The sequence below is a fragment of the Chelmon rostratus genome, chromosome 21 (assembly GCF_017976325.1).
Source record: "Chelmon rostratus isolate fCheRos1 chromosome 21, fCheRos1.pri, whole genome shotgun sequence".
NCBI classification, from domain to species: Eukaryota; Metazoa; Chordata; class Actinopteri; order Chaetodontiformes; family Chaetodontidae; genus Chelmon; species Chelmon rostratus.
Window position 1 is genome coordinate 16641382 of NC_055678.1, and position 27292 is coordinate 16668673.

At 42.5% G+C, this 27292-nt stretch overlaps 1 protein-coding gene across 1 annotated transcript; it reads right to left on the bottom strand.

Moving 5' to 3' along the window:
* Positions 1-362: 362 nt before the first annotated feature.
* Positions 363-27147, bottom strand: lmf1 (lipase maturation factor 1). Its single transcript, XM_041963047.1, has 11 exons — positions 26937-27147; positions 25362-25671; positions 23593-23603; positions 22076-22224; positions 12899-12964; positions 8186-8353; positions 5662-5842; positions 3762-3915; positions 2453-2636; positions 1431-1543; positions 363-880 (listed from the first exon to the last, which is right to left on the bottom strand). Exons 1-11 carry the CDS (start codon positions 27145-27147, stop codon positions 694-696), a joined length of 1734 nt encoding a protein of 577 aa, XP_041818981.1. The 3' UTR covers positions 363-693.
* Between the last annotated feature and the right edge of the window lie 145 nt (positions 27148-27292).

Here is a 27292-nt window from a genome sequence, read left to right on the forward strand (position 1 = left end):
ATTCCCCACAATGCAACTCGACCACAAGCAGTTCCTGTGTGTTATGCTATACTTTCTGACTTGCAGTCTTCGGACCCGAACAATGCAGACTCAAGTGATTTCGCACACCTCCCTCTGGAGCCACGAAAGGCTTACATCCTAAAAACCGACAGAGTAGCTCGATCTGAAGAGTAGGTCAGTTTGAAGAGCGGTGCTAGCGGGAACAGAGGGGGATATTTTAGTCCACAGCAGCCGAGCCTGTTCTAAACCACAGCTAAGCTAATGAAATGCTAAGGGACACATCAACAGTCCAAAGATGTTCACCGTGACCAAAATATTCTGTTGGTCAAAAAAGTGACAAAAAGACAAAACTGTAATAAAACAGTTTTAATATTAAAACTTTAGTCAAAAGTCACATTTGGTACTGGGCTTTGACTGAGGCTGTTTTATGAGATACACATGGCAGTAATTACTTGTGATACCATGACGCATCCCTAAACGACACCTTGACAAGCGTCACATTGGAAATGTCAGCGTGTTTGATTTCAAGCAGTCCTTCATGAAACCTTGCAGTCTGAAAAAAACCTGGCGGCATCCTTGGACTCTGTAACCTGTGCTCACCTCCAGCAGCATGGCACTGAAACCGCCCTTAAAATGACCTCTTTCCAACCTCAGTCTGATCTCCTCTCGGTGCTGTCGTCTGAGCTCGCGGCTTTAGCTCCTGTTTGGTGGTATGTGTGGGTGGGGCCAGCTCCTGGACTGGAAGTAGCCCCTGAGTGCTTCCAGGTCCACGGGAGGGAAGTAGGCTCCGATGCGTTTTCGCAGCCACCACTTCCCCTGCGCTGCGCTGGTACTGCCCGGCTGGCTGAACTTGTACCTGAAATGTTCCCCTCGAACCCACCTGAGAAAGAGGGGAGACACAGAAAGGAGTGCAGTCACATGGAACAAGGACATTTTAAATCTCAGCTTCTTGTCTCAAAAACTCCAAAAATCCAGCCTGCAGCTCAGCACTGGTATGACTCATGTGCCTATAAACTAAAATTCACCTAATTATTGTGCCATTATACTTATTTTTCACTCGAGGTATATACTCTCCTAACACATGCACTGTGAGTCACTGCACAACCTCCTGCATATTTCAGTGTTTGTATTATAGCAAAAGAAAGACATCATCTACTCTCTGCTTCACCAGAGGGGGCTATAGCACAGAGAATAATCCTCATGGGGGTGTGGGATTGTCACTGGATTGATCCCTGCCAACACATATTTGATGACATATTTCTGTATATGTGCCATTTCAGCAAATGACAGCTGAAAGCCAAAGGTGGGAAAGATAGGAGTGTTTTGGTGAGGTCGGTGTTGGCATGACAACTGTTTTACGCTCATCAAAGTTTACCCTGCAGTATTAGCAGGAGGCGCTGCTCGGGGCTCTGATGCGACTGTGCGCTCACCTGGGAGTTTCTCGGCCTCGGAAGGGGTTGCGGTCGAGCAGGGAGAGGACCGTGCTGTCGTTGGACAGCAGGCATCCCGCTATGTGGATCACCCACTCACTCTGCTCGTAAGTCTGTGTGAAAACATGGAGACAGGCTGTCAGAAAGACAGAGAAAATACGAGATAGAAAAGATAACACAGGGTGTGACAGAGATGTAAATGAGGGGAAATTAAAGAGACGGGAGAGACAGAGTGTGAAATGTGAAAAGCAGTAAGAGGCTCTGAGATAAAGTAAGACTGATTAACTGAAACAGACACGACAGGAGTGTGTGTGTGGTATATGAAGTGGCAGGTATGCAGACATGAAAAAAAAAAACTAAAAGAGACAAGGAGGAAGATACAGACTGACTGAAGCCAAGTGACAGAGAAACACAAGTACAGAGACAAAAAGGCTGACAGTAACCCACAGAGATGGACCCAAAAGTCATCTCATTTAATTTACGTCTGTGCATGAACTTACTTCCACCTAGAGGCTACACACTGTAGGTGAAGACTTCATGCTGCTTAACAAGCTGAGGCTGACAACTCATTTTAGGCACACAAGCCCTTAAAATGAAGTGATTTCAGAATCAGAATCGGCTTTATTTGCCAAGTATGTGTGAACATCCAAGGAATTTGACTCTGGTTTAAACACTGCACTCAATGTGCTTGCATGGGAAAAAAGGACACACAGCTCAACAAGGACAAAAAAAGACAAAAAATAAAAATAAAAATACTGAACAATAAGTCACAATAAGTTAAAGGGAGAAAACAGTTGTGTTGTAGGTTCATTAACTTCATATCTGTGACAGGAGACTTTTGTTTTTGGAAATTAAAATCTTATGATGCTGATTAACGACACAAAAGTCAGTTTTGGCTACGATATCAGCCACATCCTTTATCGGCCCACACAAAGATACCTTCATCGTGAAGTTCATATGTTTCTAGACTATCAGCGTACGTCATTCCATTCATCACGTCCTGCCGGTGGTCAGCATCTCACCTGGAAGGCAGCAAACCACATGAGCCAGTCCAGCCGGTAGTGGTACGGTGATATGAGGCACGGCCGTCGGTAAACGTCCCCTGGCTTACACAGGAACTGGTACTCCTCCCAAACCGCCTCAGGGTCCTTAGGGTCCTGGCTTAAAGTGCCCTGGAAAATCACCTCAGTACGCTCTTTGGTAATGCTGGACAGAAGGATTTAAACAAGACCAAATGCTTCATGAGCTGAGGGAAAGACTGTGGAAGGGTGCATGTGATACGTAGACAAATGCAAGACTGCACTCTTTCGCATATGCAGATGTTTATACAAGAACAGATTTTCAAATCATACATGTGGAAAAAATGTATGTGATGACAGCAGAAATGTGGCAGTTAAATAGAGACTAATGCAGCATCAAAACAAATTATAATCAGTGTAACATGCTGTATATGATCACATATTTCCCTTTCCTGTATTTTCTTTTTATTTATACATAAATATATATATATATATATTTGGCATTTTATTGTCTGCTACACAGACGACACTCTTCTATATGTTCCAGTTGCACATAGCCACATTTAAAGTTTCTGTTCACCCAAATCACAAAAAACAAACATGAACTTTTAGTTGATAGTAACAGTGAAGTATGTAGATTATCTTTAGCAGCTGGGACATTTTTTTCTGAAAGGACACCAAAAACAAAAGTTCTTTGACCTTTATTGCTCTGGTAATGCTGCAGCCAACAGGAGATTCAGGGTAAACAGGAATGAACTAGTAAGGACGCAGGCTACACCTCGAACTGTTTCGCACAGCTGTCCATGCCTTGACCAAAGCACTGGCTTTGAACTGGAGTTGGTCCCTGGGCGCCCCTCAGTGGCTGCCCACTGCTAATAATACTTGATGGGTTAAATGCTGAGAACGAATTTCCCTCAATCAATAAAGGATAATTAACTTAATACCATACAAAGAGACCTGCAGCACAAAAAAACTTCATTAAAAAGCTAAATTTAGAGGTCTTGTGCAAAATATCTTAAAGTATAGATTCAGATTTTTCGAGTCTATCTTGAAGCTTGTATGAAAGTCAACAGTTATGGGTCGCCTCTTGGGTATTTCCCAAATTTTCTCTCTTCTTAATGTGACATTTTCTCTGTTACTGTTCTTCGACTGCAGCTCAGCAAGAGGGAATTTTGTAATAAAAAGACTAACTTTGCAACATTTTGGAATGCACTTTGACTCTCTTCGGGGACTGTGGACCTTGTCCCCCCCATCGCTGACACAAAATGTGAACCTGTCCTTTAGCCCTGACTGAGCGCTGACTGTACCATACCTGCCAAAGGCCCCGTAGGTGTTGACGATGCGCAGTGGGTCAAAGGAGGTGTTCATCACCTGCCTGGAGCTGAACAGGTTCATCACCACGGGTATGCTCAGGTAGCCAATCAGAACGGCCAAAGAAACGTTCACCACCCGACGTATCAACATACCTGTAGTGCAAACAGTATGCACATGCGCGCGCACACACACACACACACACACACACACACACACACACATATTGTGGAATTGCATGAAAAACAGCACAGCAATAGAAAACTGCCACATCAGTTTTTTTTTTTTAAATGACAACAAACTGCATCAGCTGTCTCTCCATCTATTCCGCGCTCCACCTAGACGCCGCTCGTCGCCAAATTTTGGTGAAATTGCGGTGAGCAGTGCATGTCATTGTTCCTGAAGGTGCTGGAGTGTTTGTTCCCTTGTTAAATTTTCTTGACCTTTACAGTAATTATGCATGTCATGGCTCCGTTACACAGTGTCAAAAGGAAACTGAGTGGCCCAGGGGGAAAACTGCAATTACAGCTCAAATCAAGATGACATACTTGTCAGTGTCTAGCCTAAAAGGGGAGTCATCATGTGCAAGGGACGCCATGCTCACTGGTTCATGTTTGTGTCCACAGTTAGCGCTATTAAGCTTGTAAGTGTGTATGTGTGTGCGATGACTTTTACACTTCCTCAGTGGAAAAGGCTTGAGCTGTTAGGTCATGGGACGGCTGGTATTGACAAATGTTGGCCGAGTCCACCTCAGTTCCTTCCTTCCTGCGTCTGCCTGCTTATCCCACGCATGTTAAAGACATCAAAATAATCCCACTAAACCTTTTCACACTAACACAGACTTTCTGGGTCTGTTCAAATGATTAAAACGTGCTCACACTCCCAGATAGAAGTCTATTTTATACTCAACATCCTACAATAAAGCAAAGACACTAATGGGTCCGACGAGACCAATTAGAGCGGGTTCACTCTTGCTTTTACCACATTTGAACCAGTCTGCATTGTAAAAATGTAAGCGACATCACATTAAATTCCAATAAACCATATGTCATACTTTTCCCAGCTACTCAGCTGTCCAAGTGCTAATCCCTTTTCTTCCCATAATTCCCTCTCCAACATGACCTGACCCACGACTCACTTAGGCCAGTTGTACCCATTACCCTTGACTGTTAGTGATGCTAATGTTTTAAACCACACAGTCTATGGACACGCTGTGTGCATAAGAGGCCAAGTCCAAAATGAGATCCCGACCATTTGGAAAACAAAAACAAAAAGTGAAAATATACATTATTCTATAATACCATAGAAAGTGCATATGGCCATGACTCATGATGACTCACACGGTTTTCTGCTCTTATCTTACCACTAGGAGTTCTCCGAAATGGCTCTAAAAGTTTCCTCCAAAGACTTATTCACAAAGCTGCTGAGAGACATTTTTAGGAAGGAACGGAACGGACAGACAGATGGACAGACAGACAGACAGAGACTGGATAATCCAAGCATGGCCATGAAATCACCTCTATCTATGCATTTATTGCACTTGTTGAACAATGTGGTGCCTGAAGAGCACGTTTTAGGTTGGGTGGATAATTTTGATCGACGACTGAATCCTTAACTAGCTGCCATCAAAATATGGTTAAATGTTCATTATCATTCTATTTTCAGAACCCGAATGTGAGAGGCATTACCGTCAGCATAATAACTGACTATGACTTGGTCTTAATGACTCAAGTCGTCTCTCTCAGATGCTATTTTTAGTGCAATAACTGTAAAAGGCTTTGTGAATTATTCTCAGACTAGGAGTTTTAAGATTGCATGTATTTTCAGGAGATTCTCCTAACTCAGCCGGTTAGCAGCTACTTTTAGCCTTCGGATGTTCTGTGAATACAACCCATGAATACCTTTGGTGGGTTTGGGGTTGCGTCCAGCCGCCTCCTCATTCTGTATCTCAAGCACTGCCTTCTTGGCCCCCCCTCTAGAGTGAAACAAGAAGCCCAGCGATGCATCGTCAAAACAGGCCAGACTGGGTACAATGGTCAGCCAGTTAAGGAAACTGAGGTTCCCACTCACTATCAGAACCACCTATAGCACAAGAGACAAGGCAGAGAGAGAAACAACATGTGTGTTAGGAATCTCTATTCAACAACAGCTGGACGGACTGTTTTCCATCACATTAAGGAGTTCAACCAGCACGAGGGTGGGGAGAGCCGACTTATTTTGAGCCTGGGTAAACTGACATACAGAAACATGCGCACTGACATCCACATGATTCACAAATTAAATTTAAGTGGACGGTGACAGATAATCCAATAAAACACGGATAAATGTAATAAAACATCCCTTTAAATCAGCCATTAAACATGTTTAATGCAATAATAACGTCCTGACTGGTCTCTGCTAAACAGAGTAAAAGCAGTAGCAAAAGTCTTTACTGAGTTTCAGTAACAGTATTGGTGTCCAGGGAAAACCATTTATCTCCAAATTTGATCTTAAATTTTTTAAATACATTGCAGCATTAAGAGATGTTTTATGGTTTGAGAAACACATTTTCAGCAAAAGACATAATTTAACAAGAAATGGATTATGTGAAAGATAAGCAATGTAACAAAACTGAAAACAGTTTTTTTTTTACTTGATGTAAAAAGTGATGTTTTGGAGATACAAGGTTTTCACAGTCTTGAGTCCGGCAGCTTCACACAGACACTGTAGAGGAGTGGATCAACATTTAGGGAGCCAGCATATGACTGAAGGCCACACAGGAAAGCCTGTGAACTTGTCGTAGCATTTGTGATTGGTCTCACAATGGCGTCTAACATTCATGTAAATTCCTGCTATAAGCAGAAAAGGCAGATCCCTTTTTTTTATCCCCTGAGTCTGACAAAGTAAGACTTGAATTATTCTCCTCAACCATACAGCGTGTCTTCCATGTTGGCTTCCGTTTGGCAGATGTGTTTCATCACTCAAAATCAAACTTTATCAATTTCTTTTTCAGAATATTTTCATTCTACTGTTTAAACTACGACACTATGACACACATGCAGACAGGAAAATAGAAAAAAATAGAAAAATAGAAGTAATAGAAATAATAGAAAAATAAGTCCGTCCTATGTTGAAATTACTCTTCAGTTGGTCTCTCCGGCTTAAATCATTAACTGGCTCTCTTCCTACCCAACAGGTGGGACGTCCTCTGTGTCTCTTGACAACTTAAGCTCTGGCAGAAAAATTCAGTGTGGGGTGCCACAAGGCTCAGTTTTAGGCCCCCTACTCTTCAGTCTACATATGCTGCCACTTGGCTGCATCATACAGAAGCACAGCACATCTTACCATTGAGATGCCGATGATGTGCAATGGTATATTTGACTTTCACACAATGACCCCAGCCCTATAAATGACCTTTTCAACTGTATCACTGACAGTAGACACTGGATGAGATCCTTATGGCAGGTGGTGGAGATCAGAGACTGGAGATCCTCTCCAAACTGATCTTGCGGTCTCTGAAACCCGGTGAGCAGGTTAGAAATCTAGGTGTTATCTTGGATTTGGAACTCACCTTCATAAGCCACATTTTTATCACCTAAAAATAGTTCCAGAGTTAAATCCATCTTCTCTCAGTCAGACGCTGAGAAACTCATCTACTGTAGGCTAGATTACTGTAATGCCTGTCTTGCAGGACTCCCAAAAAGACTGTGGGATGGCTCCAGCTCATTCAACATGCTACAGTACTCACATTATTCCTATCCTTAGATCACTTCACTGGCTTCTGATAAAATACGGAACTGATTTCAAAATATTGCTCACTGTCTAAAAATCACTTAATGACCTAGCTCCTCAATACACCTCTGATCTGCTCACTGCTTAGAAACCCTCCACAACCCTCAGATCATCAAACACTGGTCTCCTAACTGTCTCCAATATCAGAAGTAAATGTGGTGAAGGTGCATTCAATTACTATGGGCCCACTCTCTGGAACAAAGTGCCTGATGGCGTAAGATGTACCACATCTGTGTCATCTTTAAAAGCAAGCTGAAGACCTGCCTGTTCTGTCAGGTCTGTGGTCAGCCAGGGCCTCTGTCTCTCCCTTTGTCTCTCCCTTTGTCTCTCTCTCTCTGTCTCTCTCTCTCTCTGAATGGGAATCTGAAGTTGGGTACAATCACTCTACTTCATCTTTTGTGTAGATTAATGGTTTAATGCCATATAATTTCAGCGCCCCTTTGAGGCTTATTAACTATCGTCATATATTTTGATATACTTTATGGCAGTCTTTCTACGATCAGTCCAATCACGAGTCCAATAAGTCATCTGTAAATGTCAAAATTCAAGTCTGGATCTGTAAAAATACAGGTTTTCCTCACAGAGATGCTTTCACTCACAGCTCCAGCGTCTGTTATCATCAGGCCCTGTGAGCCGGTGAACAGTGTCAGTTACCTGGAACAGGATCTGGATCGCTCCGTTAACCATGCACATCCGCCTGCCCAGGAAGGTGAAGAACGGGAAGATGAGCTCGATGAGGTGGTTGGACAACGTCTCGAAGCGGTGAAACCACCACGGGGAGCGATGCATGTAGTAGGACATGGGGTTAGGAACAGGCTGGGTCTGGGAAGAGATGGAGGGGCAGAGAGCGAAAACGTGAAACCCAGACTACCTTTAAGTCTTTGATCAGGGCAGAGAAAGTGCTGCGAGGCAGCAAATGTGTCAGAAAGACGGGGTTTGTCAAGATAATCATGATCTTTAATTGCTGGATTTTTGTTTTGTGGGTTTGTGCATAAAAAAGGTTTCCTCCATTTGTAAACACAGACTTCTTCTTCTGCTTAAAATGCATGTTTTCTCTGCTTTAGTTTGGCACGAAAATGTTGTCTGAGCCCGGGATGGACAGTAATTGGTGCATATGGTGCCACACCTTGGGGAACATTTCCATGTCTAAATAAAGATGGAACTTTATTTAAATGAAGGCAACCCCACCCACACACACAAAAAAACACTGTTCATACAGAGCTGTGCAGTGTTAGTGTACGCGTGATTAAGTGTGTGTGTGCGAGGTGGTCGCATGCAAACCGTGTAATAGCTGAACATGCAAACAGCGTCAGGTGAGGTGGTGAAAAATAAATACAACACAGAAATAGTTAGGGGGGCGAAAAGAAAACAAGACACTGCCACACTATTCCATACTCTTATTATTTTTATGGAATGGAATAAAAATGGGGTCATTTAACCTCTAGCTTACCAAAACAGCCCTGGAAATCCAAGGGCAAGGAGCCTGCAACCTCAGACAACCAAACAACCCCACCTGGCCTGCAAACTCGCCGCATTACAAGGAACAAACCAGAGCAAACTAAACACCAGCTATGCCGAAACACACCTACGCCGCCCCCCGAGAGTCAGGACAGGAGGGGATCTGCAGCTCCGCGGGTTTGAAAGGGAGCAGTGTGAGAGGGGGTTAATAAGGCTTTACCTGGCGCCAGTGCCTTCCGGTGCTCTGTATGTGTGTGCGTATGTAAATCTACATTACCCCTAAGGCCGTTGACAGTGAAGGTTAAAGCGGGTAAGAGAAACTGAGCCACCATGGAATAAGGTCCATATTGTAATATGAACTGTCACGTTTTCTAATGCACTCCATTTAATTACATTTTAATCCACCCAAACTACCTGTCAGCAGGTAACCTCCTTTGCAAGCATTTATTTCTCCCATTTCAGAGTTTACTTTAAGGCGAGATGATGTAGCTTTTGTTAGCCACTGTGGCCACACACAGCAATTCAAGGACAACGGCTGCTGATACGATATGAGTCAGTGAACTAACGCACAACGTCAGCTACACAATATCTATCTAAAGTCGGCTAACACCAGCCAGCCGCTTCACGTCACACCAGACCACATCAGCGAGCCCGCAGCTGATAAAAGTTCTGAACTGAGCACTGAGTGTGTTTCAGTGGCTGTGAATTGAACTTTTCGGTTGTGAGCCGCAATCCAAAAATGTGCCAAAGCTAAAGAAACATCCAGATGTTAGTTGGTTATTAGTCCAATGGGTGCGAGGAAGATAGCTTGAATAGGATGCTCATGCTCACGTCAGCTGGATGTAAAAGTGGGCAATCGTTTGCTAAAGCATCCATCATAAGAAGCTGCTATATTCTTTTGAAATGCTCTAATTCTGTGGTTTCCAAACAGTGTGCAGAAGCCACGAGGCAAGTCCAGGTGTGCTGTGATGTTGCGACAACCATACATTATTATGGGGGGGGGGTGCTGGTCTTGGCGGAGCTTGGACCTGGAGTGGTCTTTTCTCTTTGTTTTTGTAGTGCTGAGCTGGACTGGAACTAAATGTTTTGGTGTTGTGGGGAAAACAAAACAAAGTCCTTACCAAGTGGATTGAACTGATTTTTTTCCCTCTCTCTCTCTCATGTGTGCACATGCACACACGCGCACACACACACACACACACACACTATACTAATATTAAATTGTATTTGGCATTAGTAAATACTGTGTGTACATGGTCACGTTTTATAGAGCCTGTTTTGCATGGATATGAACACAGCTGTGAGATTTTAGTGTGCCTTGAGCAAAAATAAAACGTTTTAAAATTGCTGTGCTAAACAATATTTCCAGAATAACAATGAATCAAATTAATATGTGCAATATTAAAGTGATAAACCCACTGGCAGCTATCACCCAACTGTGCAGCTCCTGTTAGCTCGAAGGGGCATCTTAGCATCTTTCAACTTATTCTTCTGCCTTTACAACCTGCAAAGTGACTGCTTAGTCTCCCATCAGCCTTGTTACAGCTGCAGCAGGCAGGCACCAGACCACTGTGCACCACCTGCCCAGCACTGAACAGCACACAGTTTGAGTGGACATAGTGGAGCATTTAGTAAGAACAGCAAAACAAAGCTAGAGGATGAATATTTGACTTCAACAAATTTGACATTTGTCAGTCGAACAGACAAACAGCTCCAAGTGAACGCTGATGTCGCTGCATGTGCTGAATGTGTAATTGGGCAAATGTTTGCTAGCCTGTCCACCCAAACCCTCTAGACATCTACATATATATATATAGCTGAATTAAAAATAAAACAGAAATGCACATGGACACAATACAGAACCACACCAAGGACTGACTCAAACTGTAAAGGGCACATATAAAAGCATAAGCAAGGCCGTCACGAGAGCAGACATATGTGAACCTACAGAGCGGTAAATTGGAAGCCACGCCATGTTGTTTCACATGTAAAAATATCCAGCTGGCATTTTGATATTACAGACGATTCTCCTTGTTAAAGTGCATCAATGCTGCGACTGCAGAAGGTCGTTTCTGTGTTTCCTTCGAACTGCTGCTCCTGTGTGCCATTTAAAACATGAACGGCAGAGACAACATAATTAGATCTTCGGTTCCTTTTAGACATTTGGAATTTGGGATCAGTGCATCAGTGAACTGCTCAATGAGATTTTGTTTTTGTGTAAACTGTCACTGAAAGGCTCAATGTACCGCAGAGTTTTCTTTACCACTGCATAATTACAAAGGGTCGCTCTGCCATAAAGAATTACAGTCATTCGGCCTGGTTTCTCTGCTGTTTGACATTTTTCTGCAGTTCCTTCAGAGGAAGGACATTCTGGAAAGTTTTATATGAACATGGTAAAAAACCTTCACACGTATTTCTAATTAGCAATCCCCAAACTTTTCCTCTAGCTTTCCGTTGAAAATGAAAGTCCGGACAAATTCATGTGCCTCTCAGAAAGGATCCCACTGACTCTGATGATCACCTGACTTTCCTCTAGCGCCATCATCAGATACAGAGTGTTTCGACAGAAGAAAGATTTCCTCTGTTGCATTTTATTTGATCAATTATCAGAAGAGGACAGAGACTCTCATATTTTTCAAGAAATAGAGATAATAAATGACAGCAGTGGATAAAATATCCTCTCACGAGCTAACAACCACTGGCTTAGTGATTTTCATGACATTAGCAATGCTAAAACTGTCCTGACCCTGGGAACTAAAAATTTGGGGATAAATTATAGTAGATTTACAATGCAGTGTACCAGAAAACCAAATGATTTTTCCCCCAAACTTAATGAAAAGGCAGAAAACCTAACTATTACAGTTCATTTATGAGGTATATAATTCCTCATTCACTTCCTTTAGTCACCCACGGGTTCATAATCGCCAACTGCCCCAGTTGTCCAGTCCCACAGGAGCCAGTGTATTACAGTCCATCCTCCATCCCCAGTGTATTTCAAACTGCATGAGTATCAATATTGTATTCTTAAAACGCGTGCGAGTGTCATCTCCAGTCAACGAGTCCCAGAGGAGCCAGTGTATTCCTGTATATGTTAATTACAGAAGAAGGCCCTCCTCCCTGTGTGGGTTGCCAACTCAGAGCCGTGCGGGTCAGAGTGGCTGAGTGTCCCACAGGGGAAAAACAAACACAGGATTTGCACAACCTCTCGGTGTGTGTAAGAGGCTGATTTATTGAAGCCCACGACAGCGGTTACAGTAATGTGTTGCCCTGGTGTGGTTAGCCTGATGTGAATTCGTGGCCATCATTCAGGAGACAAAACCGAGGCACCGTGTTTTTGTATATGTGGATCAGTCTTAGAAGTTGAGTTTGTCAAAGAAGCCCAGGCCTTAGGAGATTTAGAAACCAGCGTTCAGAGAATGATTTGGGCTTTTTCTCAAGTTGTGCTGGCCATCAGAATAATGCTGCAATGCAGCAAGTGTCACCTTAACTGGTAATTTGATTGCTTTCATAATAGTGTGATAAGAGTTTGTCTCTAAGAAACTGTTTTCTTCTATAGAAAAAAGAGTTAATCGAGAAAGTAATCCATGAAAACACTCAGAAGCTGCAGAAAAGTAGTAGTAAGTAATGGACTGCTTAATAACTTTCCTTGTTGCATCAGGCTTTCATATGAAATCTTTCCCAAAAGCTGTGGGAAGAAAGCTGAGAAACTCCAAATGTCAAGGAAGAAGGAAAGCAAAGCTCAGCAGCTGATGAAAAGATTAGCAGGTCTTATGGAGAGGAAGACATCGACAAACATCATCTGTTTTTTTGCGCTATAACAGCATGACAGTCACTGCAGGCAAACACACACACACACACACACACACATGCACACACACACACAGTGCATTAAATACATTCTGTGCACACCTCGTAGTGGTAGTCCATGCAGGTGAGGTCTCTCCAGCATTTGTCGCCTCTGATTTTAATGAGCCCCTGAAAAAGACAGAAAATACACACAAACATGTCACAGTTCATGATGCACTACATTCAACAAGTAGTGCTGCTGTAAATCAGGTCAAATAAGAAACCATCAACAGTCAGTTACAAAATCAGATTACACACTGCAGCCATTCAAATCCCATATTTAGCTGAAACGGTCCAAAAGGGATAAAACCTGATTAGGATTTGTCCTCGCTGGAACACATTTTGTGAAAAGCACATGGGCACCCTCTGGCACGACTTCTGTGATATGATGACGAAACGTGCAGGATTTTCCCTCCCACTGGATCTTGAAACCAAGAGGGAGCGTTGGAGAAACGTTTAGAAAAGCCGCTTCATGCGTTGCCAGGAGGTGAACAGCAATGACACGGAAGTCTGATCCCCATCTCCTAATAGCTAGATGGGTTTTGGAAATGAAAAGCTGCAGTCTACTTGAAAAGACCACATATACTCCCAGAAATGGAGATTTGGCAACAGGATGTAACGTACGCGGACACGTTGTCATTGCCTCAATGAAGTTTGTCGTATAAATGTTTGCGACCTGCTCCTTTTGAGTCAGGTCCTTTCTCAGTTTGCATGAGGCCGGGACAGGGAGGGGATTTGGAGCCATTTTTATGTCAGTTTATGTGTGGATTTTGCACATCTTGTCAAAATTTCACAATAAAATATTCAAAAAAAAAGCACATGCATGCTTGCATTTTGTCAGTAGTTGAAAAGTTTATGCTTTTTTAAGTTTTATTTTTAGTGAGGTAAAATGTTTTTCAGATATTTAGGATCCCTAATTATGAATTACAGAATACAATTATAATCACAGACAACACTACGCATAAGATAACAGTTACAGGAAAAGCTTGATGTGAAAAGCTTCAGAAGAAAAACTTATAGGAAGGACTCAAAGTCAGCCTGCAGCTTCACACCAGCGGCTATAACACCATTAACCTCTGCTAATAAATGAGGCAATTCCCAATTATGCTACTGCACTGTTAGCCAAGACAGAGAAGGCAGAAGAGGCCCGATAAGAATCCGCAATCCATACAGACAACCACATCAAACCCGAGGGATTCAATCACTTAACAGGACATAAAGTAAGAGGAGAAGTGAAGGAGGAAGTGTGCTTCAGTGTGGTGTGACTGTGCTGTTAACTCTCAGTCACTTAAACTCACCATCATATCATGATGAAATACAAAAGTATGTGGTTTTCTGTTGAATTTTGATATGTTTGGAAGGTAAATTCAAATGTAATGGCTTGAAAGATTCACATTCTCAATTTGCAGCTTTTGCAGAAATTAGATGGTTTTTCAGTATTCAGGACCTCTGTGCACTGATTGGTTGCTGAGAGACAGATTTTACTAACAGGTAATCGCATGTCTATGATTTTTTTTTTTTTTTTAATTTATCACACAAAATGACTCAAGGACAAATAATAATTAATAATAATTCTGATTACAGGATTACAGGAGGGAGTGATTTTGGACGCAGCCAAATTCCAAACAAAAACAAGCTCAACCTTAAACCAAACCAAACAGTGACCGTTTTGAAGGCACGTCATGTAGTATGCATGTCCTGTGCTACTGTGTGTCTGCAGATGGGCCAACTAGCACAAACCCAGCATTTTTAAATCCCCAAGCTAAGGTCAACAGCAACTGGCATTTCTTTTTTATTAGCTCGACCCAGATTTGAAAAAAAGGCCGTCCACAAAACCACGCTGTGGTGAACTGACAAACTGACGAACTGGAGATGTATCAAGAGCACAATCCCTTCAAAATCCTCCATAACAAGAGTAGCATAGCTCCTTTGAGGGATTTGAGAACAAGGTAGAGAAGAGTACCTGCCCGAAAAAGCTAGCAGAGTTCAGTGGCGCTCTCTGTTGAAGCTCTATGGTTTTCAAATTCAGTGTGAAAATCGGTTTGCAGCCCTATCTTGATCACACGTCTGTTCATTTGTGTACTTACTGACAGTTTCAAATTACTTTTGAACGTGTCTCCAAAATTAATTTGAATGACACCTGAGAACTGACTAAGTAGAAAATAACAACCTGCAAGCTTAGGAGTACTCCAGTAATGGGTCATTCATATGGACTGTCATGGGAATATACTTTTTCGAGAATAAAAAATCTTGATTATTGGATGGATTGCCACTAAATTTTGCATAGAAATTCACGGTTCCTGCACGATGTGTGCTGCTGACTTTGATAATCCTCTTTGATTTCCTCTAGCGCCACCATGAGGTGAGAATTGATGGTTTTGAGCGAAGAATCACAATCAACATGGGCTACTGTGAAATCTGGTAGACATTCATGCTCCCCACCAGATGGACTTTGGTGATGCCTTAACCTTCCTCTAGCATCAACATCAGGTCAGATTTGTCCAGGACTCTGGTGTATGACCAAATACCTGCACAGCTAATGGCATTTCCATCAGCCACAGTCGGACTCTGTACACAGCTCAGTGCTAATTACCAAATATCACTCTGTAGGTGCAGCCTCAGCTGCTGGTGTGTCCACAGAAACTTTTCTCTGGCAAGAGAACGAAATGCTACATCAGCTGTAATTAAGTTTCCACCAATAGCAGAGGATGTTGTTACTATAGAAACAGTGGTTGCAGGATACAGAGGTGTGACTTTTTGAAAGGTATGCACCACTCCTCTTCAATTCATATTGCTGCTGCAGCTCTAAACACTCAAATCCATGTCAGTCACCTGTGCATCACGAGGTGAAGAGCCTTGAAGAGCAAAGCAAAGAGAACAAATAGATGTGTGGCTCTGTTTCCCACTAAATGAGAGCAACACACGCAGACTGGCAACAAACAATGATAAATGTAGCTGTGCAGGGTGTTCAGGTCTGAGCAGTGAAATGAAGGAAATCATGAACTGAGGTGGATGAGGTAGCAATAAGAAAGATACTATTCTCAAAGTAGCTCACAGATAAATTATATTAAAAAAGACTAAAAGTGTCTGAGAGGGGATTTTCCAATCAGAAATAGGAAATAAACTCGACCAGAAACAGCGAGAGAAACGTGTCCTCGGATCAGCCTGTTTTAACCAAATGAACTGAATAACTGAAGCAAATAGTGTGCTATCCAGGACACGAGACTGTCAATATTGACACATCAGCCCGCCATGTGGTTTGTACGGAATGTGGAATAAATCGGCAGCTAGCCTCTCTAACCAGATTTAGAAAAACCAGGACATTTCTCTCTGACTATGAGCCCGGCTGCTGGACGCAGCTGCTGGCCGTTGAGGTGATGCGGCTGAAGATGGGGCGCTGATAATCCAATTCAGTCATGAGATCGTGAAATGTCATCAACATAAACAGAGCAGTGTGGCCAGACTGTGTGGAGCACCGGGGAAAGGATGTGAATTCAACACATTTGATGGAGGAGCACCACTTAGATTTCATTAAGAAACTTTAACAAAAACTTTTCTGCACGATTCTGCTGCTCATAAACATCTACTGAAACTTCAAAGGTTTGCTAGAAACATGTAATTTATGGACAATTTCCTACTCTTTGAAGAGGAAACTGGTGAATTCGCCATCAAATTCATCCCGAAGACAGACGACGGAAAATTTTGTCAACAGTCTCCACCAATAAGTCACAGCGAGAGGCGATTTGTCCTGCAAAACACAGGAACTTTGCCCCCTCCAAAACAACCGAGGGACAGACCACAAGCTCTGTCTTCCATGTGCACCGAGACTGACAAATATGTGTATGGCGTGAGGTGAACCGCGGCATTTCAATGTGAGAGGCTGGCAAAGCAACGGTTTACCCTGGATCCCTACAATGAAAACAGGGTTTGAAAAAGAAAGCAACAGGAACCGTAGCGGCAGCACCGCAGCGGGGCCTCGGTCATACTGCAGCGCTCTTGGATTCAGCGCTTTGACGGACACGGTTATGGCGTTTCTCCAGCATATAACACATTATAATATCCAGTTCCTCTCACCTTTAAATATATATCTTCTAGTCATAATTTGCTTCCTTTAAGAACAACCTGTGTTAGCTCAACAAACGCAGCAGAAAATGTTCTGCTTCTTCTTTATATTGACAACGTCACTATATGTACGTGAATGTTGGCTGACAAAGCTACAGAGGATTCCCATCTGACTTTGCAGTTGATCTCCCCGTGCTTGTGTGGGTTTCCTCCACCATGAAAGCATGTATCTGGGGTCAACTCTCCTGTTAGATCCCTTGACCAAAGCACTGGCTTAGAACGAGAGTTGCTCCTCAGGGATGGGCGGAGAACTGATTTCCCTACGCTGTACTGAGCATGATTGTATGTGATAACAAACAATCATCTTCTTCCTTTAGTTCTCCTCAGCTCTACCGAGGGTTTTAGCATCTTTCAGCTCCCTTTTTTTGGTTTTGTGACCCCCTAACTTTACTGTTCCGGCTCTGTCTCATGGCTCTATCTGCATTATGAAAGCAGGCAGCTTTTTAAATGCTGTTAAGACGTGCTTTAATGTAATCAGTTTAAATTATTATATTAAGGTGGCTCCATGTTTAGAAAGCCAAGACAAGGTTTTTTTCAGAACAGAGAGGAAGAGCAATGGGGGGAAGAACAATTTTAACCTAGCTTACCTCGCTGTTTCAGCAGGAAAGAATTTGTTTTCCAGCCACACAGCAAGTCTCAAGATGTGACATATAGCTCAAACCAAACAGTACAGTCCTGTCTCCCTATTAGCCTTTTCTCCAAGCTTTTATCCTGTTTAATTCCGTTTTAGTATTACACGTAATTCTTCCTTGAACATTAATAGAATTAGAGCGCTAAAAAACAAAACTAGAATCTTTACAAGCCAGTTATTTGGCAGACCGTTCCTTGCAACCTCTCAGGAAAACTTTCTTAAGAGGCAACAATACATTTTTCTACATAGGTTAGAGGTCACTGTGCAACAGCAGCAAAGCAAGATCATAGAACCACGAACCACGAGTCAGCATGTCAGCAGCACTATATCCCAAAATCCTGCCAGACGTGTGATCCAGTTCACGATCACCATGCCAGCACTTTAAACAGGAAGTCATTCTGTGACAAAACATCAAATATCAAGAGGCCCACCGGCTTTATCATTTATTTATCAATTTGCTAAACAACATGATTCAGACAGTAGTACTATAAAAATCTCTCTTTATTTGAATTGAAATATTATAGACTGTTTGGGGGTTTTCATTTCGTTTCCTGTGCTGCACGTGTCATCTCAGGACTACACCAGCAGCACACAACGAGCAACTTCCATCAACTATTTTACAGACAGCTAAGTAAACAATAACGACATCAGGGTTTGGGAGGAAGAAATTAGGTGATTATTTGGGCCCATTTTCTGCTACAAAGCGGCTGAGGAAAAAAGAATTCATTGTTTTACCAGAAGGGAAGTAACGTGGCCATAAGAAAGCCTCAAACCTGAGGAGAGACATTAAGGCTCACCACAAAGAAACTGAGGTAGCTTAACAAAACATTTTTTTTTTTTTTACAGTATATTCAGGGGCTTAAATATAGACAGTGCAGGCAGTACAGCGGCAGTGGGGCTCAGGGATGGGGGTGGGGGGGTGCAGAGAGAGAGCTTGCCCTCCAACAATATTGTAAAGAACTCCCTTTTTGCTATATATGCTCTCAAAAAAGTAAACCCATCTCCATCACGGTTGTTTTTTGGTTTTCGTAAAGTAGTCATGTGTAAAAACTATAAATAAACTACATACAATTAAATAAATGAGTGTTTTGCCACGTACAGATATGCCATTATGATTTCTGGGTAATATGTATGTTGCTGTTGTCCAATGACATGGGCCCGCCGTATCTACCTCACGCCATAAAGCCGACAAGTGAGGCGGTGATGTTACGTTATGTAGGCTGTGTTTTGTTGTTATTCAAAATAATCTGACTAAGAGTTTCAGCAGTTCGTACTGAGGCTTACAGCCTTTAAAATGATGAGGGAGAAATCGATCACCCTGACACAGTAATCAAACAGATTAACCAGCTCTTACAGGGCTATGACTAATTTCAGGTCCACTGAAGCCTCAGTCTAATATATTTGTAAGGAAAAGGAAGGAGAAAAGGTGAGCTGTAAAGCTGCATATCAATCAGCACTAAAAAGAACGGCTCTTTCTGCTCTGCTCAAATGTAAATATGGCAGAATATGTCCGACATGTTTTATAGCTTATCACCAGATTACCTGCACAGGCTGCTGAGGGAAACAAGGCATTGCAGCATAAATCAAGAGGCACACTATCTGCTTAACATCCCTGCACAACTCCAAGCTAATTTAAATGCACCCAGCTATGGTAACAATTACTATTAATTGTAATTCATCCATTAATTAGCAAATACCTGTGTGTCAACACTTTTGTTTAGCAGAACATACGGCTACATGACATTTCTTTTATTTCTGCAGCCATATGTTGGGACTGATTGGGTTTGGGCATCCTACTGTGACATTGCTGTGTGTGTGTGTGCGTGTGTGTTTTGGAAGTTCTGTAGTGCTAACGAGCCAATTACCTCCAATGCGAGGTGGTGTTTTATCTAGCTTTGCAGAGTGTGTTGTTTTTCTCAAAGGTAACCAAGAAAACAAGAACATATTTGATTTCCTCCATAATAATGGAAAATTCCATACAGCTCTCACATTAATGTTGCTTTTTAAAGAAAAATATGTCTAAAAAGCCAAAGAGTATTTGTACGAATTCAATGCAACAGCTGGTGAAGGATAATAAGGGGAAAATGCAACATCAGTAATGGTCTATAAAAGTGCATCAGCCCATCATGTGTACTAATATGAGCTACATATCTTAATGCATGCACCATAATGTCGGGACAGAAATCAGAGATTATATGCAAACAGTGTAAACGGCGTGGTGACAGTTTGGGACGCTTCTTAGTCATGCTGCAGAAATACACTCAAGAAGCATGATGGGTGGGCTCCTACACCCTCTCTCCCACTCATTTCCTACGACTGAGGGGTTCTTTGAAGCGTGTGCGAAGCCACGCTGTCCTCGCAGGCTGAAACTCTATAGCAGTGGTGAACCACAGGCTGTCAGACAGATAAATGACTGTCACCAGGGTGGATCAAACCCTGAGGGACTGTGGCAGAGGCTGTACTGCACTTAACACTGCTGAGCTGCTACATAAACAAGTCACTGTGACGTAGTCTCTGACGAGGAGCCGCTACGACCTCCTGGTATCAAACAATTTGAGCTCTCCCACCATAATCAGTCTCTGTAAAGGATGTGAAAATATCTCATCACACATTTGAATGCAAGTTTTTGCAAAACACCTCACACACTGACTGAAGACGAGAAAAAGACATGCAGTCGAGTCGTTAAGAGAACGCCTCTGCGACAGCTTGTTTCCTTTGTTTATTGTTGGACGGCTGGATTTGATTTCCTGACAAAATAGCATGTGAATGCTAAATTCTGGATGTCCGACATTCTTATCAGCTCTCGAATGCAGCATTGTTAAAGATTACCAAAAAAAAATTGAGAATGTCATTGTGAAATTCCCACATCGGGATTATCACCAAAATCTAATCAGCTGATCCAATTGGGCTGAAAGTGCAGCTCAACAGATTTTTGGACATTTTATGGTCGAACACCTAGAAATACTTTGCACACAGTCCGACAGGGCAACAGCAACGCCTTCTGCTCGTGTCACCGGAGGAGGTTATCCCATGCAAACATCCAGAAATACAAATTCAACAAAGACAGAAGTCAGAGGCTTCATGCCCATTCAAGCTGGGGAGACACGTTATCACAAGCTTTTGGATTGAAGTTCTGGACTGGATTTTTCTTTTTTTTCTTCTTTTCTTTCTCTCTTTTTTTCTTTTAACCTCTTACTATTATTTTTGGAGCATGTAGTTATGATCATTTTATCTTATGAGTCAAATGTATTCTTCTAATTATGTCATAGATCATACCTCAAACAGTCACACACCCCCATTCCCTGCGGGACTGGTTTCTTCCAAGAGTTGCAGGATGAAATCAGTTGACACACACACACACACACACACAGGAGGAGGAGGCTGAGCAGTTTGTTAAAGAGGCTTCTCCTGCTCAGTCTGAGCTGTGATTGGCCGCGGAGCAGCTCTGTGATGTCAGCACAGTCTCACCTGTATTCACACTGCTTCCTCTGCACTGTGTTTGATACGGCTGTTGCCACGTTGGCAAGGTCCCTTCATCTTTCATCAACTTTTGGGTGAAGCAGACAAGATGTAGCTCTTTTTCGCAGAAAGTAGCGGCAGTGCGTAATTTTCAACAACCATAACGGCACAACTAAGTCACATGAAAATATCTAAATAAATATACATTATTCACCCTAATATAAAGTGGGAGATCATATTATTCAAAAATCCTTGTTTCCTTCTACCCTTCAGAGTAATTTAATGGTAAAACAACAAAAGTCTCAACATTTTAGCAACTTTGCATGTTGCTGAATGAAATGAGGCCTTTACAGTTGTGAGTCTTCACTGTCAAACAGGGCTGAGGTGGTTCTCCTTGAGTTTCAGCTCTCTTCACGGTCCTAATAGAAAAAAGCCCGCTGGATTTGTGCTAACTGCAGTGAGTGGCAGATAAAACCGAGCCGGTGGTCTAAAATTCACCATGGAAACTGTCAAACAACCAGACATGTTGTTTAACCGACCATCTATTTGGGTTGGATTTCCAAATACTGGCAGTGTTTTATAGCAGAGACACTGCTCCAAAAGTAGCGATCTAAAATCAGGAGGACAAACACTGGGATATCCCGAGGAATTACGCTGTTGCAAAATGGTTTTATTTCTCCATGCTGGCTTGCTGGATGTATTCAGGTGTGTGTGTAGCACATACCTTTAGGTTTGAATTTACAACAACTGCTTCCTCCACAACAGGAGCAGTATTGGTGTCTGTGCGGGATGTCCCGACAGGAACTGTATTAGTCTCGGTTCTGGTGGCAGGTTTCAGGAATGAGAATAAAAGTAAACTAATCAATTAGTTTTGATTGTGTTTGACACGTTAAATGGCCGCTATGCGCAGTTTCATGCAAAAATCCTCCTCGCTATTTATGGGTGTTTTCTGTCAGAGCAGCTGTGCTCTCTCGTTTTGATGGCGAGACAGATGCCCTTGAATATATCTGTGAACGTGTTTTACTCACAGCTCCCAGCATGATGCGAACAATGAGCCATCTGAAGGTCCAGATGCAGATGAGGGAGGGGGGACAGCAGCGGGGGACCTGAGACAGAGTCCACACAGGACACAGGAAAATGGCCAGAAACCCCGTCTCCAACAGCTGACTCTCCCAACCTGGACAAACCATCAGAATATCGTTTGTAAAAAAGTGTTAAACTAAAGGATACTGTGCCACAGAAGAGCAAACAATTCTTAACGCTGTAAGATGCACACAGCACACTCTGGCTAAACCACAGACAGTCAGTGAGGCTTTAGAGGACACAAAATTAACTCTGCTAATAAGCACTAGATGGCGCTAGAAAACTTCATGCTGAAATATCAACCTTATGGTGGTGCTAGAGGAAAAGTCAAGAAGGAACAAAAGTCAGTAGCTTTTATCCTCTGGGGAGCATGACTGTCTGCACAGTATGTCATGGCAATCAACTAACAGTTGTTGAGACGGTCTAACCAACATAAAACCTCCCCAAAAATCACACTAAAGTGACGAGAAGAATTAGAAAATGCAGTTCAATGACAAATGTGCAAACTTCATCTGCTGATGAAGACCATGTTATAAGGTCAAGAGCTCCAGAATAACAGAGTAAGGACCTTGGGTGGAGATTGTTCATCAAAAGAGAACATGATTTGATTAAACATTGTATCATAAGATTTATCTTTCTAAGTGTAACTTTGGGGTTTTAAAGTTTAAAAAATGGACGGAGCACTGTCTGCCAGGCGTGCTACTCCAGAGACTAATGCTCCTTCCAGCAACAGCCCGTGGCCTCTGGTTTTCAGTCGAGACTTGGGAACAATTGGAGGAGCTTAGTCTGCAGACTTGAAGCTGCACTGTCAGCTATAGGGTGATCATAGGTCCAAAAGAAAACATGGAGTGAGGGAGAGACAGTGAGAGTGAGAGAAAAAGAAAAAGAAATGTTTTTAAAAAAGAGAAACACAAACCACAAGTCCCAACCACAGACACTGGCCTGGCGTCTCTGACTACAAAGTGTCATTAACCAATCACAGAGCTGCCACTGACCCCGCCACTTATCTGGGCCGGAGCCCTACATGCAACCTCCTATTTATACTTTCTTAATTCTTTCCTCTCTGTCATCCCGCTTCACTATTACGCTCATGACAGTTTACTGGGTTCACCAAGTGAGGAGGCAATATGCTGCACATCAGTCAACCTCAGCTCTGTCGGTGACTGTGTCTTAACCCAATAACTGGTTGTAAACAATCTGTGAAACAATCATGAGAAAGCTGGTAGTGAGACTCCGAAGCACAAGCATTAAAGCGGGTTTACGTGCAGTGATTGTACTGTACTCTGGTTATGATTCATGACTCATGATGAACTGACATTCAAACCTGAATGCATCACATAAATGCTTTGTGTCAAATCCACTGCTTCTATTTGATGAGAAGAAAACAAAGGAGGCAGTCCTGGATTTTGCCTTAGGGCTGAAAATTGTGAGGCCCTCTGTGGGGACGGCAACGTTCACTTACCAAAGGAGTACCTAGAAAGAGAGAAAAAAGAAAAGAAATATACAAATATGAGATGCATCAGATGCATTCTTTAACATTTAAACTAAGGGACTAAAAGGAAACAGCCAGAATGACCAAATCTGAATAATTTAAAGGTACAGTACAAGCTGGAAATCCAACAATGAGATGTTCTAACCTAATAAAGTTGTTACAGAGTAGTTATGGCAAACAAGTCCTCTTAAAAATATTCTCATTTGTTTCCTGAAATTAAAGCTACTTATACCACATTAAATATGTTGTGCGTTCACATTTCAAGCACTTTCAATGAGGACAGAAGACCCTGACAAGGAAGTGCATGGTCACCTTTTGTATTTATGGTCAGGATTTCAAAACAAAGCTCTTAAGAGTGTCTGGTATAAATAACCATTTTGATGAACTCCTTGATGCACTAAGCTAAGGGACTAGAATAAAATAGCTCGGATGCACAACAAGCTTAAAATGCCTGTTCACACATCCAGCAGGCACAGAGACTAAATTAGCCGTGTTTCTGTCCACCAGGGGATTGTAAATCCAATATGTATTTATTCTCTTTTAGCTCTGTTTTTGGTCTCACCAACTCCTGAGAAACATGTCTGGCTATTTCACTACTGAATTCGCTGCTATGTTCACCAGCTGAGCTGCTAACTTTGTCTGCTGTTCGGTTAGCCTACAGGAAACCAAAACAATTATCCAAAATAGACTTAAAAGGCTCTAAAGAGCTGAAACCGCAAAGCTGGGTTATGATGTTCTGTCAGTTCATATCTACAAGAAATCCCTTTCAGGTTTGTTATTGTAGAAAATATTCTATGTTCTATATGTGCAGCTTCAACAAAAACAGGGATTAACAGCACAAAATTAAGGGGCTGTTAACATAGCACAAAAAGTAAGGAAATTTGTATACCGTTGGAAAGCCTGTTTATTTCCCTTTTAAATGGTGCCACATTTGTAAGGAGCATGAATTTGTGGGACGAGCAGCAGAGCTGAGTATGTGGCTCGCACCCATGACATATTCGGCAAATCTTCCTTATCAACGGCAAACAGCTTATTTGGCTGTTGCTATTGACTCTTGTTTTGAGCTTCTGGTACCCCCAGATGGAGACCTTTCCTCACTAGCAAAACAAGGCTTGTCATCATTGGAGGCAGTCTCAATGCAGAGAGATATGGAGATGAGTTTCTGCACCCAGCGGCAGTTTATCAGCAGGGTTTATCATAGGCTACCTCCAGAGTTTGGGAGTGGAGAGGATGGATCCTGACCTCAACCCCACTGAACGCTTGTGGGATCAGCTTGGGCGGGCTGTTCGCGCCAGAGTGACCGACACAACCACGTTGGTTGACTCGGGACAAATGCTGGTTGAAGAATGGGATGCCATCCAACAGCAGCGTGCGACCAGGCTGGTGAGCAGCATGAGGAGGAGGTGCCAGGCTGTTGCCAATATGCCTTGTTTCTTCAAACTTCAATCATCCAATCCACCAAACATCACCAAACAAGAGTCAATGGCATTTAAAAGGGAAATAAACAGGCTTTTCAACGGTATGAGATTTATTGCCTTGAAGCATTGTTACAACAATGAAATAATGACACAGATTCATACAGATTTCCTTACTTTTTGTGCTATGTTTATTAAAAAAAACTGTAAATCTATGTCTATCAATCTATCTATATATATATGCTTCCTGTAATAAGAGTTGGTCATTTCCATGTAATCCCACTTGTATGTAAGTATTCATGTATGTGTATATCGCAGACTCACCACAGCTGTCCCACGTTGACCAGGGAGTGATAAAGCACCCACAGCGTAACCATGATCACCATGTTGGCCATTCCCGTCGCCAGGACGAATGCAGACAGCGCCATCCCCCCCAGGGCAATGGCGTCCAGGTTGGCATCCATGTCGCTCCAGTCTAACAACCAGAGGATGGAGGGCGTGTACGCGAAGGCGGCCATGCCTATCTTCCCCCCCACATAGCGCTTGACGCTGTTGAGGTAGTTCTTGCAGGGCATTAGGCCGTGCTCGCCTATCAGCTGCTTGTTCTGGTTGTAAGCGACGCTGAACGCCACAACTGCAACAGAGAGGAGACAAAGGGGGTAAAGGCGCGCACACAAACATGACTCAATGCTCATTCTCTCAACGCACATTTCATATTACACTGAAAGAGCCACAAAGGTGCATATTATATAATTTCCTCTAACTTTCAAAGGTCTTCTTAATCAGCAAGTGAAGGGGATTTGAATTAACAATACTACCAGTAAGTCTTCTCAAATATATCCTCATTTATTCATTTGAACAAAGTAATAGGTGTGTTTTCTACACTAGGTCAACAGGGTCAGTGAGGCCAGAGGACTCCCACAAGGGTGCATATGTATTTATGATCAAGCTATGAAGGCAAAGCCGAGGTATGAAATCGAGAGTCCAGTTTGGAGAAATTGGTCTGATTGTGTCCTCCTGGCTTCTCTGGACAATCTACTCTACCACAATTCTCTACTAGATGAAAACACTGTCTTTAAATCGAATTGACTTTTTATTCATTTATAGCTAAGACTACTCAACTACCGGTATATCCAATCCACTAAACATCACCAAACAAGAGTCAATAGAATAAGGTGTTTGCCATTGTTAGAGAAGATTTGGCAAATTTTTCATGGGCAAAACCCACATACTCAGCTCTGCTGCTCACCCCACAAACACATGACCTTTACAAATGTGACGCCATTTAAAAAGGAAATAAACAGGCTTTCCAACTGTATGAGATTTATTGCCATGAAGCATTGCTACAACAATGAAATAATCTACCAAACACAGATTTCCTTACTTTTTGTGCTATGTGATGTATTACAAAAACTGTAAATCTATATCTATGTATCTATGTATCATTATCTGATAGATAATTAACTATCTAATTGACTTTTTACTCATTTAAAGCTAAAACTACCCAACTATATCCAAGACTGTGAGACTGGTAGTTCTTTACCCCAATAAAAGATGTCAATGCTGCAAAGACAACTGCGACAGCTAATGAAAATACACACAGGAAAGACAGTTTCTGCATATTATATGATGCCCTGTGTCATTGCAGGGCATGGGCACTGGTGACAGCTACATCAGCTTCAAGAACTGAAGAACATTTTTGTTTTGCTGCTTTTACAGACAAAAAGCAACAAAAACAATCAGACATATATCCCACTCACTCACTCACTCACTCAATTAGCCACATTATCAACACCAGCACACGGCAAAGACGATATGAAGACGAGAGCTGTCCTCTGAACCGTGGACGCAGTATGACCACAGTGGAAACCGCTGCAGTAACAGAGGCTACAGGCTTACGGTAAATAAAGGCGACGGAGCGCAGCAGCACGATACGAGTGAGCCAGTAAGTCCCGGTGTGCAACGACTGAAGCCTCTCCTCTTCCTCCGCGTCTTCGCTGAGGTCTGCTCCATTGTCCTCGCTGCTGTCGACACACTTTGTCTCAGTCTTGCTGCCGTCCACACGTCGCTTCCTCACAGTGCTGCCTGAACTGCTGCTGGCGGCCGCCATGTTCACGGACTTCATGATCACGTGACGAAACGGACGCGGAAGTGCATTCTTCTTATTATTATTATTATTATCATCATCATTATTCTAATTATTATTATTATTGTTATTATTATCATCGTTGTTTGTTTTTAGAGTAAAATTGGAA

Excerpts from the sequence above, each read along its gene's own strand:
- lmf1 (XM_041963047.1), bottom strand. The coding sequence starts at position 27,147 with ATGGCGGCCGCCAGCAGCAGTTCAGGCAGCACTGTGAGGAAGCGACGT. Across the intron at positions 25,672-26,936 it reads CTCCGTCGCCTTTATTTACC|TTGTGGCGTTCAGCGTCGCT; the intron begins GTAAGCCTGTAG and ends TCTCTGTTGCAG. Across the intron at positions 881-1,430 it reads CGAGGCCGAGAAACTCCCAG|GTGGGTTCGAGGGGAACATT; the intron begins GTGAGCGCACAG and ends CCTCTTTCTCAG.